We start from the raw sequence: 18,672 nt of genomic DNA, 5'->3' as shown, positions 1-18,672 counted from the left end.
CCTATACTTCTTGGCTGTCAAGTATTACAAAGGAGATTCACCCAGATCATGAGGCAATACTTTCACAGTCTCTTTCTTTTTATATGCCGGCTCTGGTCAGAAGAACCAAATAGATCACCACTATTTCTCCCTCCCCAGAGAGATGACTCCATCAGACCTAGGAGGCGTCAAGCTTCAGCACCACTGCCCATACGTCACCTCTAAGACAGTACAAAGACAGTAACAGTCCGTGTTTGGAGATTAAACACAAGTCTCCCTCACCCTTCTACCCTTTTGGCTCTCTCATTCCTATTAGAAATAATTCCTGTGCCTAAAAATGACGACTGACCTAAAGCCACGCCAAGGCATCTCTAACTAGGGCAGGAGCACACAATGCCTGCATTAACCAAACCATCTCAGTAAATGAAGGTTTCACAGGCAAGAGTCAAACACTCAGCTCAGACAGAGATTTCTCCAGTAGGAGTTCCCATGGATCAGTCTCCCACCACAGAAATCACTCTGCAGTGGAAAGCAAAGCTCACACCTCTACTCCTGGAAATACGGAAAGTTTTTACGGAAAGACCTATTCAGTACCCAGGAGGCAAGAATTTTTTCTCTAACTTTCCAAGAGTTGCAATTCTATTTTTATAAATAATTTTTAACTTCTGTATTTGGACTGCCCGCATGGTAAATTTAAAGGAAAGGTGGCTCCTTTAAAGCAAGAAGCTTGCTCTCAGCTGTCAGCTTTGTATAAAGAATGGAATTCTAAAATATGGGGCATTGGAACATCTTATTCTGGTAAACTATATGGGGAGAATAATTTTCTGTTTCATTATAGGATGGGCCATTCTCCTCAGAATAAAACTAGATAAAGAAAAAACATCTGATGATAAAGCTACCTATGAAATTACTGTGATATTATCTGCTGGGGAATAAACCTGTTCTGTGCACAAAACCCACCCTGGCCACATCTCTGGAGCTAAGAGACAGAAATGCTCAGAATTAAGAGGATGTGTCTTCCTGCAGTCATATTCTGCACTTTAAATTCATCAAGTAAGGGAGGGAAAACTTGACTGTGGACTTTTTCATGATTGATCATCTTTGCCACTACCACAGCTTTAGGAAGGACACAATGGGATAATATCCACAGGTGTACTGTGTCAGTGTTCCCCTGAGTGTGGCAGGCAGCAGCAGGAGCCTGGAAGGCACCGGGTGGGGTATGGAAGACACAAGAACCAAGAGTCCTGTAACCTCCAGTCTTTTTGAGCTGTGCTGAGCCCCACTAGGAGCCATCTGAAAGGCTGACTTGGTAGGATGAGCTCTCTACTGCTGCAGCTGCCTGACTCTAGAGAATTAACAGTATTAATAGTTCAGCTGGAATTCAAGGTAACCCTACGGTCCATATTCATCAGCCAAGTTCCAGTTCAGCTCTGGGTATTACCTGCCTGATTCAAAGTTCTTTTGACCTTTCAAGTCTGAGGTCAGGCATGAAACTCTCTCCTCACAGGCTGCCTCCTGTGTTGCACTGGAACTACCCAAGCTCTTTGCCAAACCTGGCACCAGCAACTTTGCTATTCCCTCTGCTGCTTCTCTCTTCTCCTTTAAACAAGAAACAGCTGACATCCTAAAATAGCTCCACTTTCCACATAAGCAGCATTGTGCTGAGATTTGGGATATGGACTCTAAAGCCGAACTCCCAAAGTTTTGTCCATGAGTGATCCATTATCAAGAGACAAAGGGATGACAAGCATAATAAAATTAACTGCAGTTTCATACTCAAGAGTCTCAATTAAAACATCTTCTTTATATCCCACAGTGGCCTAACGACTTGCATACCCGAAGTTTGTATTTTAGGAACTGCTGTTCTAAGGCATATACAGAGACAGGCAGATCACAGGGCTCTCATACTGTGCCACAAAAAGTCTCAGAAATTCCACTGGGCATCAGCAGGAATGCAGTGAGATAGAAGAGAGGCCATAAGATATGAAATGCTATCACTGTCCTAATCCTCACCATCACACTATCCACTCTTTACACTGTCACTGTAAGAGAACTACCCTACAAACTCCACACACCAATCCAAGTTCCATAAGGTCACAGCGCAGTTGTTCCTTATGCCACAACACAATCACACCACAAAAGCACATCCAGAAAATGCTGAGGAGGGCTATGTGAAGAACTGGTTCTGCTCACTCAGGTTAACGAGCCCACGAGTGGTTTCACACATGGATGGCTGTAGGATTCCCAGGTCAGCTCAGCAGGTTAACAGGGCTCACACACAGCAAGGAAGGAGCTAATAAGCTCTCCAGAGAGCAAAGCTGACTCTGAGCAGCTCACCTGGATATCAACATCCTCCAGCTAGAGCCAGAAGTGCTGGGGGCAGCAGAGCACAAACACAGCACAGGTCAGCACATGGCTGTGGCTCAGACAGCACCTGGGGCTCCCTGTGGCATCGGGAGTGGTGCAGCACCCACAGAGCTCAGGCACTGCTCTGCTGCTGCAGCACCATGGCACAGTTCACAGGCACTTGCTTCTCTTCCCATCAGTCCCTCACGCTGCTCATTCAGGAGCAAGCAATGGGCTTAAGCAACATGCATCTTAAGTTGCAAAAGGAAAAAATCAGGTCCCAACTAACACAGTTTGATGAAGACATGGTGAACTTAAGTGAAAGTTTGGTATCGTGCTCCAAGTTCCCCTCTCAATTAATGCACTCCCTAGCTCCTGCTTTGTGCCACAGCTGCTCTGCACCAGACCTTCCATGTGCCACTTTAGCTCACCAATGCACACACCAGGATGTCAGCAAACTGAGATGTTTTCTTTCAGTGACCTGAACATTCATCAAGGACATAACTGTGCAGTCCAGAACGGGGGCACAGGAAGATGGAGATGTAAGACTTTCCCCTTTGGCTGCTACTTCAACTCAGCTGCCCATGGAACCACAGCCTAAAGCTTCTCCATGGCAAAATCATGTTGAAAGCTTCCTGTCCATCCCATACTGCCTGTGTTTTAGAGGAAAACTTTTTAACATGGATCACAAACCTGTTAAATTTTGGAGCTAATCTCCCAAAACAGCTGCGTTTCTGTGTAGACAGAAGTAAAAGAAACTTCTTTTACCTGTTTTGATATAAAAACCATGATTTCTTTGGAACTACAAGCAGTGATAGGTGTTCTTGTATCACCAGTGGGTGAATCATGCATTCCATTAATCTCAGAAAATTGCCTTATTCCTTGGGCAACAACTGCCTCAAGAACATGCAAACATATTCTACTCCTTAAAATACAAGTTTTCTTTTTAAGACAGTAAGACAACATCAAAAACACAACTCAAGCTATTTTACTCCATATTGAACCTGAAAATATGTGCCAGTATTTTTTCCACAGACATGTTTAGAAATTGCTTTAAATTTTAAGCTAGGGCAACATTTATAGATCTTTGTACAATTAAACAGGCATAGTGAAACACCAGTTAAAGACAGCAACACCCTTGTCTGAGAGGTAAACACCACAAACAGAGGATACCCTATATGAGCAAGCCTGGGAGGGCACACAGCTGGGAGAGGGTGTGCACAAGGGAAAACGAGGTTCTCAAGTTTTGATCACTAGTGATGAATCCTACTGCTTACAGAGTTCTCTCTCTCCTGCAACTGCCAAAACCACATCACAAGTTTGGAAAATCTTCTGAAAAACACTTGAAAATTTTGCAGGAGCAACACCATCGAACACACCATCCTCAATAAACTGTGCATTGGATGAAGGTTCCCCTTCAACTGATCTCTCCTGAGGTAGCAGCCCCAAACTGGGCTGTAAGAAAGCATCTGGTAGCTCAGGAATCCAGGTGACAGGCTAGATCCAGCTAATGGGTTTACTACCAGCTAAATCACACTGACACAGGAAATAATTCACGTAAGAAAAAAATATTATTGTAGCTTACGTAAGTCTCAAAAGTACATCTTCTCCCTTCACCAGCCCAATCTAAAACTATTCAAAGCTGCAACAGATTTTTTTTAGCTAATAATTAGAAAACACTGTATACAGCATGAAAAAAACATCCCAATCCAAGCCACTAATAAGCCTATAAACTTATAGGAGGGACTTGTATCTCTTCTAGTCATACTCTCTACCCAGTCAAGAGATGTGTCCTGATTTAATGCTGTCAGGATCAGTAAAAAATCTAGAAAGCCTCTTAAGTTGTACCCAAACCTGCCCCAGCCATGACAGAGAGAGACAGGTCATCCCTGCGATCTAACTGACCTTGTATCATAAAAAAGTTGTGCATTAGAGGATGGGGGTGATTCCCTTACCTGCCACCCAGTTATACTTGGGATGGTGCAGGGAATTACACAGAGACCATGTGACCACCACAAAAAGGGAAGAGATATTTGCATTCTTAGCTTATCCCACCCCAGTAATAAAAAATGGCAATAATCCTTTGACGTCCAGTGTGAGTGCTCCCATTTTAAGGTCATCTTACCTTTGTTAACTCCTCCTATGAAAACCCCACCCCTACAACACCCTATATAACCTCATGACCCTGCTCCTGCTCAGTCTGCTTCATCTTCACTCCCTCCCCAGCCTGGAGTGTGAGGGATAAACAGATTCTCCAGCTTAACAGAAAAGACTTGTGTCTGTTTCTCTGCCGGTGGCTGTAACCTCCCTGGACATGATGATCACTGTTGCCACTCGATGCAACAGTCCAGATATTCTGAGTTCTACCCAACCCACCCCTGTTCCTGTTCCCCACTGCAGCAGGGAAAATGTAACAATGCCAGACTCCAGAGCCTGCCCTTGTACCCCTGTCACTCCAGAGCTTAAGGGAATGCTGCAGTACAGCCCCTTTCAGCTGACTATGCCCTGGTAGGGACTGACAAGTCTTTTTGTTGTTGTATTTATTGGCAGAAATATATCCAGTGACATAATTCTATCGTGTGTTCTCTTACCAGGGCAGAGTTCAAATACCATCAGTCCAGCACTTACTGTTAAAGAACTCCTCGAAGTCAGTTTTCTCCACACAGCACGTGTACATGCGCAGCGCTGCCACCTTAATCTTCTAAACAAAAAGAAGAGATAATTGAAGTATTCAGCACCAGAGCTGATGAACACTACTGGCTTTGTTCCACACACTGCCATTTTCTGAAAACACTTCCTTTGAGAATCACCACCACTTGAGATTTCCAGGAGCACACACACTATCAGATCTGCCAGTAATGGCGTGAGTATAATTAATTTTGCCTTGAAGTAAAAATATTATCAAATGTCTTCCTGACTATCCTTCCAAATCCAGTGTGTTAAAATACTTGATATAATTACAGAAATTATAAATTAAATGGCTTTCCTAATAGAGTCTCTGAAGATCCCAATTCACAACTCCTGGTTTCCTCTAGTAAATTTAGGTGAATTATACCACTAAGAGTGTTTTCTGTAATTTAATTGTTTAATATTAAAGAAGTCACATACCAGACATGTCCTAAAAACAGCTTCTTTTTTTTCCTAAAAAAGTGACACTCGACTGACTAAAAAAGGGGGAAAGGAATCCCAAATGATGAACAACATGAGGTATTCCCATGCACTTTGGCGCTTCTCATTTTGTTCCTAGCCTGCCACTGCACCCGAAACACCTCCAGTGCATCATCTAGAACACAGACACATTTGCTGAAGCTTCAAAAAACACAACAACAAATCGCAAAAATCTTAAAGAGAAATGGCACTGAGTTTGCATTGCTCTGGTTTGGGTTTTTGCTTTTTCTAGTGACATATACCAGTGATCATTTCAGTGCACACCATACTGCAGGGATGAGCACCCTACCTGCTAAATGGCAGCTCAAATCACCAAAGTAATTATTCGTATCTCTTCCAACAAAAAGGAAAATAAAGAAGTTGCAATTGATTGCTGAGGAAACACAGGAGCCCATTATTATTCTTATTCCATAATCTCAGGCTTCTGTCAAAAATCAAACATACAGCTAAACTTCTTGAAGTAAAATGATTTACATTGCTTACAGGACTTCTGAAGGTTTCCCTTTTAAAGGAAACACTGCCCAGCCTGTGAGCAGAGATCTCCCAGGTGAGACTCACTGCCCCAGAGCAGGCATTACTAGACATTAAAAACATATTGTAAAAAACAGTCCCCACAATCCAGCCCTTAAATAACACAGGTAACAAAGGAGAAACTGATGAAATTTAATCATGGAAGTTTTAGGGTGTAGAAGTAGCATGGGGGAAGGGAGAATGAAACAGAAAAAAGCAAGAGAAATATTAAGAAACTTCCCAAAGATCTCCTAGAGAGCACGGGCAAGGCCAAAAATGAACTCAGGTCTCTTGGGCCCTAACCACAAAATAACTCTCTCCCAACCCAGGTTCCCCAGCCAAAAGCAGGCAGTAAAGAGCAGCAATTAAAGAGAACTCTGAAATCAACACTTAGAGCTAACAAGAATCTTTATTACAACAATATGTACACAAGCACATGGGAGAGAAACTACACTCTCAAGAGGTTTAGCATCACCTGATTAAAGCAACTGATTTTAACCAAAATACCTAAGCCTGTTGCAAGTCATTTATCTTTGCTTTATATTTTCTGAGGAGCAGCATGCAATCAGCAACAGCTTCAGACCAGTGTCTGAAAAGCTGCACTCTGCATTCAAAGCACCTTAAAACTTCTATTATTTTTAATCTTTTTATTCAAATAACTGGTTTTAATTTCAACACAATTGGACTCAGTCCTTCTTTCAAGCTGCCTTTTCCTCTCATTCTTTCGTACTCTTCATTAGTTCAGAGAAAAGAAATTACGAATTTCATCCTCTCTCTTCCAAATAAAGAACCAAAAGCATCTCTTACAGAGCTGCTCTCACTTAGTCGGTGTTAACAACCCTTTTATGAAAGGGCTATTTAAAAAGAAAAGGAGAAAGAGATTAACCTATTTAGGACTCAGCCCTAGTCAGCTACCACTGAACAGTGATTTGAACAGCAACCACACCATATCTCACCACTGACTGCTCAGCAGACCCTCCTGCTAAGGCGCTTATTCTGTTCTTTGATGCACAAATGAACTGAAAATCAGGTATCTTAAGACATTCAAGAAGGATCTAGACTCTACGAACCAAATACAGTATTGTTGCACATGTCAATGATAGCAATACATAATGGAGGTTCAAGATCTAGATTATTAATTCCTTACATCAGAAAACAAGAATTTACATTAGAACTTTTCCATTAAGTACTGCTCCTATCATAGAAAAAAATGTGGGGGTGTTTTTGGTCTCCTTTTTAGAACTATCAAAAAATCAAAAGAATTATTAAATTACTGCTTTACCCATCTGCTGTACTTGAGTGGTCCTGTGAACCCCATTGCTTCTATTATCCTTGTAATCACACCCACTTTTTCTTCAGATGGTTGCAAGGAATCTTTTGCAGAAAGATGCTGTAAAATTGAAATAGCACATATTTCAGTCTCAGCAATTAAAATAGCTATCAAAGTTACATATTTAACAGAGAATTGTAGTGCTTTTTTGCTTGCTTTCTTTGTTCAACAAAGCAAAACATTGTTTAGATCTCTTCTGAAAATATCCCCGTGGTTTTCATATGTGCCATTCCTCTGTTTATGAACACAAACATTGCATAACCATTGTGATAACAACAACCCTTTGGAAGCTCCCATTCAAAGTTACAGAAACCTGCTTTCCAAAATATGGCTCCTATACCAGACTCCCATATTCATTCTAGGTATCTTTACTTAGGCTTAAGTATTTTGCAGGCAAAATGAGCAAACAAATCACAGAAACAGAGTAAATAAAGCTAACCTTTCACATTCCTTCTCTTCCTCTCACAGGCATTCTACAGTAATTTTGCACTATACAAACCAATCAGCTCTGTTTTGAAACCAATGAAGATACATGAACTCACTATTCTAATCAAAGAGCTCCCCTAGACTGCTATTCCCCTTGCAGTTAATCTACAGAGCGCAGGCAGAAAATCCACATCAGCAAAGCACTTAATTCAGCAATGATTTGCAGTGTCTGAAAACATGTAGAGAAATGTTCTCTTCCAGACTCACTACACACCTTAAACACCCCTGGCCTAATGCTGTGGTTTAAGCCTAGGGGAGAGAATTGGGACAGTAAAAGTCAGAAAATTCAGGGGCTGAGATAACGGCAGCTTAATTAGTAAAACAAAAGCCACAGACACAAGCAAAGCCAAAGGAGGAATTCATTCCCCACTTCCCCCGGGCAGGCAGGTGCTAAGCCATCCCCAGGACAGCTGGGCTCCATCAGAGTAACATCACACCAATGTCCCCCACTTCCTCCTTCTTCCCAAGCTTTCCATGTGAGAATGGTGCTGAATGGTCTGGACTGTCCCTAATCAGTTGGGATTGCTGTCCCCACTGTGTCCCTTCTGTCTACCTGCAACTTCTTGCACACCCCAGCTACTCCACTGGTGGGTTGAGGAGCAGGAAAGGCCTCGACCTTGCATCAGCCCTGCTGACAATAACTAAAACATGCCTGGGTTATTGGGGCTGTGTCCAACACAAATCCAAACCACAGCCCATACCAGCTACTGGGAAGAAAATTTACTCTGCCCGAGCCCAAAGCAGCACAACTGGTAAGAAAACTTTATGGCATTCTGCCTCTAAGGACCTCAGCAGCAGCCATCAGCCAGCTGTAATCACCACCAGTATTCCAGCAAATAATTTTCATTAATTAAGTATGCAGTATTGACGTTTTGCTGTCAATTACTTTTAACCTGTCTACTGCACATTAATCTCCTACATATACTTGAGAAAGTACAGCTGAGAGCCATTATAATCTGCAAAAGTAATGAGACTAGGATGCCAATTCCAGCAAGGATCAGGAGCAGATCCTTAGGGATGACACAAAAGCAGAGAAATACAGCACATAAAGCTACAGCCTTCTGGGATGTACCTGTCCCGCTCCTGACAGACATTCCTGCACAAGAAAATTTATTCATTCATTTTTTTCTCAGCTCAAACTGGATACACCTTTAGTATCCAGGCATTTGAAACTTTAACCTCAGAAACACAAAGTTGTGGTATGTTGTTTATCAGAGTTTAATTACGTGAAAAAAAAAATCTCTTGTGCCTTTTTTAAAATCCAACCTTGTAATTTGGACTAGTTGCCTTTACAAGTCTGTTCCAACCCAAACTATTCTATGATCCTTGGATGCTCCAGATTTTCCCATAAGAACCAGCAAATAACCATTCCCTATCCCACTTTTCATTAACTTTTATTACTTTTATAGGCCAGTATCATACACACACTCCTTAGTTTAGAAGCGTCCTAAAATAGGCTTTTCTCATCTAGAAAGCTTTTCCCCTTTCTGATCATTCTCTACACACTTTGTAGCACTATTATAGTCATTTTTGAAATGGCACAAATGATAAGTAAATACATATTAAGACACAGATTAAAATACAGATCCATACTCTGTACAAGTTGCTATACTTAATTAAAAACTAACTGTAAAGGTGAAAAAAATTATAGCTCTGAGACAGAATCCACCCCCATGTATATCCACACAGAAGCCTGAGCATTTGAGGTAAAACACTCTGCACCTGTGCACTATCCACAGATGGCTGTCAGTGGCTTAAACTCTGCCACCTCCAGCATTCAGGTAAATGAGGAGAAACACACCCAGCACCATTTTAACATCTGTCAACCACCCAGACAGTGCAACACTGCCCAGGACCTCCTGTGATACTCAGTTTCTCCTCTGAATGCTGGGCATTAAACCTGTTCACTACATCCCCTCTTACCAATGTCTGCAGAGGCACATCCCACCCTCTAAATTCATCCACATGTGATGGACCCAGTGACTCCACTGACACATAAATGGGTATTTAAACCAATGTTTAGTACCTTCCCTTCAGGATTATGCAATGCAATACTCCCTCATACACTACAAATAGCTCCTAGCCTACCATCATAAATCCAAAATCCCCCTCCAGCCAGGCTCAAGGAGCTGCTCAAGGCAGAACTTGTGTCAAATAATCACTGCCACACTCACTAAATCAGCATTCATCTCCTCCACAGGAATTCAAATCACACTGAACCTCTAGTGAACCCAGGCAGAATTTTACTACATGCCTCTTATCTATAAATGCATATGAAGTCTCCCTGTGTACAGGATTTTATTATGCAGAGAAAGTTAATAACCAAAATTATCTCAATTCATATCTTGTTAGCTCATCACTAGAACAATGGCTAACCAACAAGCAGGTTTTTCTAGGAAATGCCATGTGTTTTGCTTCATTCCTCTGCAAGGCAGCCTGGACTAGCCAGGAGATGGTGAAGGGGTTTCAGCAGAAAGTGCTTGGTTCAACCCATTGATAGAGGCCTGAACCTCAACCTGTCAATGACAAGACTGCAGCCAAATGCAATTAAACAATCCTGTAAGCAGCTGTAAAATCAGATCTAGGAAACACTGAGATGAGGAGGGGGCAATCTGTATGGTGCTTAGTTACCAGCTGGGCTAAAACCACAACACAGAGAGAGAGAGAGAGAAAACTTAAAAGATGTATTTTATAACTCACTCAAAACAAGCTCATCAAGACACTGCAAGGGACATAAGCCTACCTCAGGCTGCCTTTCCTGCTCAATACCTGAAAAGCAAAGCTTAAAGCAAACAATCATTTTAATTTTGACATCAAACATAAACTGAAACATCTGGAGCTCACCATTAATTCCAAACCACTTTCCCACCAGGACTGCATGGTCAAGTTCACATCTCAAAGATGAGTAAGTACTTCTCTATTCAAAATAGTGAAGTTGCAGTCCAAAAACCCACCTCAAACCTACAGTTTTGTAAACTGCTTCCTCTCTGGTCATAAATCCTGCCTGGCTCCATACACCGTGGCTATTTTAACTGGGAAGTTTCCCCATCCATCTTTCAGCCCTTGTACTCCTCCCCCTGCCCTTTCCAATACACCAAAAGCAAATCTTGAGACCTGCTTTGAAGATCTTCATGGCACTCCTGGTTTGTCTGATCTAACTGTCTTGTCTCCCACTACTCTACCTGATCCGCTCTGCAAGTGCAGGCAGGAATGGGGACTTGGGGCCTGCACCATTTTTGGGAGCCTGGATTACAGCTTTAGATCTGGCCATAATAAACTGTGCAACCTCTTTGTATATGTTTCAATCTCTGCAAAATGTTTGGTTTATCTTAAGAGCTGAAAAACACTGAGAAACTGACTATAAGAAGGAAAACCCCCAGTTAAAAACTAAATGCGAAGAGCTGGCAGGGGCTCTTTCCTTGCCTTGTACACTTCTGATTTTACTTCATTTTTTCTATCCATGTCAAAATAACCAATCTAAAATCCTTCTTAGTATGTACCTCTAACTCCACAGCAGCAAAATGCACTATTAGCTAGATAGCAAACTGGGATTATTGTTTTCATGAAAGTTTTACCCATCAGTCCCTAACTCTTTTTCCTTCTGTCCTCTCATTTCTCATGTATGTGTTCCATTTTGCCATTTTCTTCACACTGGATTAACAAGAGCAGTATTAGGATATTTCTTAGTTGAGAGATGCTAACACCCTTAGTTTAAGTAGTAAACTGATTTTATGGAACTGATTCATGTCTCAGAAAACTTCTACTCCAAGACAAAAGAAAATACATGAACAAGACATATGGACCACAGATTACCAAAATAGTTAATATACTGATGAACAGTAAATAGCTGTTAATAGCTAATAATTAGCTGTTATTAGTAGATTGCATGGCAATTTTCAGTGCTTAGAAGATAGCAAAACTGTCACCACAGATTATTCCCAAACTAAAGAATCAGAAAACATCTTGTCACTTCTAATATGTGTGGAGGGAACATCTGCCCCCAACACCCTGACTTAATTTCTTTCCTCACTGGAATGAAGCTCTCAGCCTTGTCAATGGAACCTTCACCCTGATAACCCAACTGTAACTGCACCTTCCTACGCCAGCCCTTCCTTTTCTGGAAAAGAACGGAATTCCTTCTCAAATTACCAGACACATTGTTCACATTACACTAAAACATCTTAGAGAAATGTTCAATCCTCTCCCACATGTTCTCAGAAGTGTTTTGCCTCCTATCTCTGTAGAATCACCAGCACATGTGCCCTCCAACAATAAAACTACCCAACTCTTCTCACCTTATTCACATCATAAAAGGATCTGTTTTGCTGTGTGATGGCTCCATCTGCTTCAAACAATCCACCACAGAATTTAGAGGGTTGGAAGGGGCCAGCCTTGTGTCTCTAGTAGAAATTATAAAAGAAAAAAAAAATTAAGAGACCACTGACTTAACTTTACATCAACCACCTGTAGTTTGCTTCCAAGTCAATTAGTTCTGGCTAATCCTGAAAAACTTTGTATCACAAAAAGCACAAATTTATTACAACAACTGTTACAAACAAAATGGCTGTCTATGCTTAATGTGGTGCTCCACACTGCATTTTCCAGTGTTCCATAAATGTACCAATGGAATGGACTGGCAGAACACAGCACTCAAAAGCCACAGGCTCTCTGCTTTGACTCTCACACTACTTCTAATTATGGGGTTTGTCTCTTAATGAAAAATAATTGGTTTTTCTGACTTAGCAGACAAACAGCTATTTTTATCTACAACTTTTATAACCCATTCAACTGTTTTTGGCCAGGGCTTGAGAAAACACAAATTGCAGTGTAAAAACTACCACTACAGACCCTATGACTTTAGAGCACGACTTCCATCACAGAGCTAGTGCACAACAAAGAAAACTCTCAAGCAGGACCAAGTGGGCTCCTCAGGAAAGAAGCTGCACACTGAACAGAACACTCTCACAGCTCCTCCCAGGACACCTATCTTAGCAGTACCTTATTTATCAATTAATTCAGACCAAGTAAATATACTGTTCAGAGCCAGATGTGCCATCCCCAGATGTGTACTGAATGTAGAGTAAACCCAACTTCATTATTAACTTCACAACTGCTCATTTCTACCTCCAGTCCCAACATCATGTGCTACTAGTGTGAACTGGTGCTTTAATAGTAGGGTTGGCATCCATTCCCATTTTCTACACATTTTTCACCCCTTTATCATTAACTGCTATTACATGATGCTCTAGTTGATTTACTCTGGACAGACACATTCTGGCACTATGCTGGTTGTCTCACAACTGTGAGCCAAGCTTCAAAGCTTCCACTGGAACAACACTAAATGCGCTGTGCAAGGTAAACCTCCATCAGTACTAGGAAGTCCAAGGCTACTGTACAGTGGAGATGTTCCATAAAATAAAAGTGTTCTCTAAAATAAAATGCTGGAAACAGCATGTAAATGTGGCTGGCTTGTAACAGTAATACCTCCACTTGGACTTCTGCATTTAATCTTCTCACAACATATCATTCTGGATCTATTAACAGACACACCTGGACGTGTAACAGGAGTGGGAGCTCACTCTTTGCAGCAGAGAACTCCAGAGTTGCCTCGGTATTTCCACAATACACAGTGAAGACATCACTTTTGGAAGCCTCTTTATTAAAAAACCATTACTTTTTCTTGGTAATTAAGATCATTCCATTTTTCACGCACTTTAACATGCTCTGATGTCTTACCTGGAAAATACTGCAGAGCATCCGCCTACACCGGCCCGGGACTGCAGCGGTCTGTAGCAATCCACTGCACCCTGCTATCCATTGGGTTACTCCAGTCTGGCAGCTCTGCAATGAGGAGATGAGCAACAAAGAAAAGGACACAAATGTGCAGAAAGGGTTTAACTCTTCCTCTGCTTCCACAGGTTTTATTCATTCATACGACAAGAACAACATGGAGTTGTGTCAGGGGGGCAGGGGGGTGTGTTCAGGTTGGATTTCAGGAAAAGGCTCTTCCCCAGAGGGTGCTGGCAGTGCCCAGGCTCCCCAGGGAATGGGCACGGCCCCGAGGCTGCCAGAGCTCCAGGAGTGTTTGGACAACACCCTCAGGATGGGATTGCTGGGGTGTCTGTGAAGGGCTGGGCATTGGACTCAATGATCCTTGCGGGTCCCTTCCAGCTCAGGATATTCTATGATTCTAACAATCCTCAGATTCAAGTCCCAACTTGTGCCTGACAAGGTATAAATTTTGATTATGAAAATATTTTGCCTTCCAGGACAAGTATCCAACCCAAGTCTGATGACAGAAACAGATGAATGGAAGGAAATGGTGGGCTGTCTACATCATAAAACCACACCACAACTTCTCTGTCTATACAATAAATTCAAATATTTAAGAAGCATTCTTCAACTGACTGAGTAAGCTCTAAAAAGCCCTCATCCAACTCAGCTTTTATGCATCTTTCTCTTACTCAGGCACAGCTAAGAATTTTCATATTCCAAAAGCACATATTGTCCCAATAAATTTCAGTTAGGATAATTATTTTCTGCCATGAAAATGTCAGCAATACAAAGAAGAGGTAGAGCTTTTTGCCTGCACTTTTTTTGCACCTTTCACTTTCTGCAATATTCAAGTTAGTACAATATTTGCCTCCTTCATACATGCACTACATTAATACTGGAAATAATGTGTATCTTACTAGAATGGAGATGTCAATTTCTAATAAAAATAGCTTCATTTTTGGTTGGCCGCTGACTGAAGCATCCAACATATAAGGAGAGGATTAGTTTTCAGAAAAAGAAGACTTCAGAGAAATCTTACAAATCTGTATTAATATCTGGTGGGGTGGGCAGTCAGACTGTCCCTGGTGGTACCCAGTGAAAGGACAACCACGAGAGCAGCAGATCTGCCCAGAGATAGGAGGAACCAACACAAACGAACCTGAGTTCCAGTTCCCCTTCTGTGACCTGCACAGTCACTGCTGTCCCTCAGGTGTGGCCATCAGCCTTGCAGGCTGTCCCTCAACCCTTCCCAGAGCTGCATTTTGAATCAGTTAAGGGAATTGATTTGGGGTTTTAAAAACTGCAAAGGGAGAGATGATGCTGTCTCATGACAAATGTGGTTAGTGTTCACTGCCACTACACCTTCCCACTTCTACTGAAGCAAGACTACTCAGGCTTCTGATCTTTGGACGTAACATCACTGTCAGAAAGTAAAATTATGAAAATGATACATTTCTATGAAAAAAACCCATTTCAGCTGAGTCCCATGAAGTAGCGTTTGAGATAATCTAGTGTTCTGACACAAACAGGTTAACAAACACCTCCATGAGAAAGAACTAACCTTTTCTTGTGAACAATTACTACAAGATTCCAAGGATCTGACAGAACTTTTTTGAGGCTTTTTCTCATTAGCATGCCCAGGTTAAGATATGGTTTAGGGCTTGAACATGTTGAGGTTTAGAACTGTCGAAAAGCACAAATGCAACGAAACTGGACAGAGAGATATGAAAACAAACAATAAGCACGAGCACACTTAAAAACTGAGACGTGATAAAAAATTCAGTAATAAAGAAAACAGACATCAGGAGATAGCAGTGAATACAAGGAGCAAAGGAATTTCCTCTAAGCCAGCATCACTCTGCAGAACACAGCCCTCCTTTCAAATTACAAGTGCTACTTTTGCTTGTCCTCTTGGCTAAAAGAAAATGTACCAACTGAACAGGATTACTCAGGAATAGTCTGCACACAGCTGCCTTGTGAAGATAGAGATGAAACAGTATCACTAGTCTTATAAATACTCTTGGCAACCTTTTGGAAAATCTTAGGTAGCAGACAAGCTATTCATCAAGGTATCTTGGACAAAAGCCAGATTTATTATAATGCCAGTATTAAGGAACAGAGGTGAAATGTCAGGGCTGTATCATACACCAGAAATTCAGTCAGACAAAAAAAATAATTTTCCTTATTTCCAGTAGAAGGAAGAAACACAGAAAGTTTTAAGATTTGTTTTCATACAATTAGGCAACCACTAAATTCTAATGCAGAAACAGGTGCTGACAAACGCCAGGGATTAACAGTTCTTGAGCTGAAGCTGAGCATACTTCAGAATACAAAAATGGCAGATAGCTACACCATCTCCTCTCTAAAGACAAACCTTTCTGGTCAGGCTGAAAAATCTAATCGACTTTGCCACATGAATTCAGCGGCATTTGGCTGAGGAGCTGCCCAGGAACAGGTAAGCCCAGGAGGCAAATCCTTCCCCTTCAGAAGCAGTTTTCATTGCAAAAACTGGGTGTGCAGCTCCACAGACAGATGAGCCCTTCTGGTGCCTCACTGCTTTCCTACTGCTCTCCCTGCTCCCATCCTGCCTGGCTTACCTCTCCCTGTCTGCTGACCACTGCCTCTTTAATGTTTTCAAACTGCAGAACCTGTTGTTATTGTTCTGCTGCTCCAGCACTTGGATTGCGGTGTCCAAGAAAAAGGCAGGCAACAGAGCAAGGACAAAGCACAGAGAAAGGGTAGGGGTGGGAGGAGTAAGCAGGAACTCAAGGTCACTGCATTTCAGCTGCTCTTGGGCAGGTTTGTGCTTGGCTGCTTTCATCTTGAGATTGGAAAGGGCAGGGCTCACCATGCTTGGGGAAACCACACCCTGAGCCTTCGGCTCAGAGTACCTGGGGACGAATTTCTTAAGTGGATATTGCCCCCATACCAAAAGCGTTTCCTGTTCCTGAGAAATCTGCTCCCACTTAGCAGCACTGGCCACCCTGGTGATATAAGATCATATCCAGGTACAAAATTCCGTTTTCTAGACAAAATGCTAAAAAGAAGAACTCTGCTGCAGATGCTTCAAAGGCTAATAGGGAAAAAAAAAAAAAAAAAAAAAAAAAAAAAAAAAAAAAAAAAAAAAAAAAAAAATGCAAACAAATGAATGGGAAAGAAAAAAGGAGTGGAGCCACTGGAAACCCACACTTTCACAGGAACCCAAACACTTCCAGTCTGAATCACAGAACCACTAGGGCTGGAAAAGCTCTCTAAAATGATTAAGTCCAACCATTAACCCAGCACTGCCAGGTTCATTACTAAACAATGTCACTAAATGCCACATCTTCATGGTGTTTGAACACTTTCAGGGATGATAACCCCACCGCTGCCCTGTGGTGGTGCCAGTGTCTGACCAGTAACACAGGAATTAGAATCTTTACACTATCCTTGCTATCAAACAGCTCGAGAGCGAGAGGTCCCATAAGGACAATGCTCACCCCTGGGGCACACACTGAGCCCAGCAGAGGCCCACTGGCAGGCACGTGTCTCCAGTCCCCACCAGCAGCCCAAACTCTTACACAACACACTCACAGGATCAATTGGATTGGAAAAGACCTCGGAGATCATCGAGTTCAACCTATGAACCCCAACACCACGAGGTCAACTAGACCATGGCACTTAAACACCTTACACACCCGCAGAGATGGTGACTCCACCACCTGCCTGGGCAGCCCCTTCCAATGCCTGACCACACTTTCAGTGAAGAAATCCTTCCTGATGTCCAAGGTGGACCTCCTCTGGCACAGTTTGAAGCTGTTTTCTCTCATCCCGTCCCCTGTTCCCTGGCAGCAGAGCCCGAACCCCTTCTGTCGGGGAGTTGTGCAGAACCAGAAGGTGCCCCCTGAGCCTCCTTTTCTCCAAGCGGAGACCCCCAGCTCCCTCCGCCATTCCTGGCGCTCCAACCCCTTCCTCAACTCCGTTCCCGTCTCTAAACACGCTCCAACTCCTCATTAACCCTTCCGCAAACACAAACTCCGCGGGAAAAGCTCGCCCCGTTGCTTCGCCAGACATGGGCTGCGAGGCCACGGGGCGGGAAGGCGGCAGCCGCGGCTGACAGCCCTCGGGCTGCGGGGGGAGGCCGCCACAGGGGCGGCGCGGGGACAGCCGCGGCTCCACACGCCGCTCGGCCCTCGGCACCGCGCTCTCTCCCCTCCTCCCCGCCGCCCTTCACTCACCAGGGCCCGCGCCAGCGCCGCCATCAGCCCCCGGCGCCGCTTCCGCCGGCGCGGCCCGGCCCCTTCCGCGGGGAGCGGCCTGAGGCGGGCGGCCGCGCTGCGCCGGGGCGTCGGGAGCCTGCTCTGGCCTGCGACAAACCCAAAATGACGCGCCCGAGAGCGTAATTATGTAATTGTGTCTCCATGGGAAGGAGAGCGCCTTTCCCCAGTATTTAAAGCGCAGGCCATAGGCTGCTCATGGGAGGTAAATGTTAAGGAAGCTTCCTATTTTTGGCTATTCTGTAACGCCCTGGCAGTCACACTACCAAAGGTCAGAGAGTTTCCCTGCTGGAAGCGAAGCCCCTCCACACTGGGGGACTCAAATGAGCCGAAGGGTGTCCCTGCATTCACCACTCTCACACAGTCAGACCAGATTTCCCGTAGCAGAGTCGCACATTTCTTTACACAAAATTTTTTATCCACAGCGCTGCAACGCAGAAACGGCCCGAGCCGGAGCCTCCTTGAACCCCTGGGCTGTTACACCCTCATAGTTCGAGCACAGCAAAGTCTCAGCTCTTTCTCGTGAGTCTTTGGCTCCTGTCTCCCTCTCCGTGTCCACCTGATTCCCTGGCTCCTGCTATGGTTCTCAGTGTCACTGAGATATAATTTTGAAAAATTAAGGACTCTAGTTAAACTAGATATTGCTGACGTAGACTTCCCTTTACTAACTGGATATTGTTGAGGTAAACTTCCCTTTTTTTAACATAAGCCGGATTTAAGGAACTGATAAATCAGGAGACCTGTCAACTTATCAATAGACTCCAAGAATACAGTGTGATCATAAATCAGATAGTCTTGAGAAAACAGGATCCAGGTGTCACC

The 18,672-nt window shown here is 43.2% G+C and overlaps 1 protein-coding gene across 1 annotated transcript in view; it reads right to left on the bottom strand.

Moving 5' to 3' along the window:
* The window catches only part of UQCC1 (ubiquinol-cytochrome c reductase complex assembly factor 1), a 47,766-nt gene extending 29,884 nt beyond the window's left edge, over window positions 1-17,882 (bottom strand). Inside the window, exons 1-5 of the mRNA XM_066330460.1 lie at window positions 17,812-17,882; window positions 13,556-13,660; window positions 12,115-12,219; window positions 7,286-7,393; window positions 4,954-5,026 (exon numbers count right to left, since the gene is read on the bottom strand). Coding sequence (XP_066186557.1) covers window positions 4,954-5,026; window positions 7,286-7,393; window positions 12,115-12,219; window positions 13,556-13,660; window positions 17,812-17,835 — 415 coding nt within the window. The 5' untranslated portion in view covers window positions 17,836-17,882. The remainder of the gene's footprint in view (window positions 1-4,953; window positions 5,027-7,285; window positions 7,394-12,114; window positions 12,220-13,555; window positions 13,661-17,811) is intronic.
* Window positions 17,883-18,672: the final 790 nt, after the last annotated feature.

This window comes from Sylvia atricapilla, chromosome 16 (genome assembly GCF_009819655.1).
Source record: "Sylvia atricapilla isolate bSylAtr1 chromosome 16, bSylAtr1.pri, whole genome shotgun sequence".
Classification (NCBI taxonomy): domain Eukaryota; kingdom Metazoa; phylum Chordata; class Aves; order Passeriformes; family Sylviidae; genus Sylvia; species Sylvia atricapilla.
The sequence above is the reverse complement of the archived record's forward strand: the minus strand, read 5'-3'. Positions and strand labels throughout refer to the sequence as shown.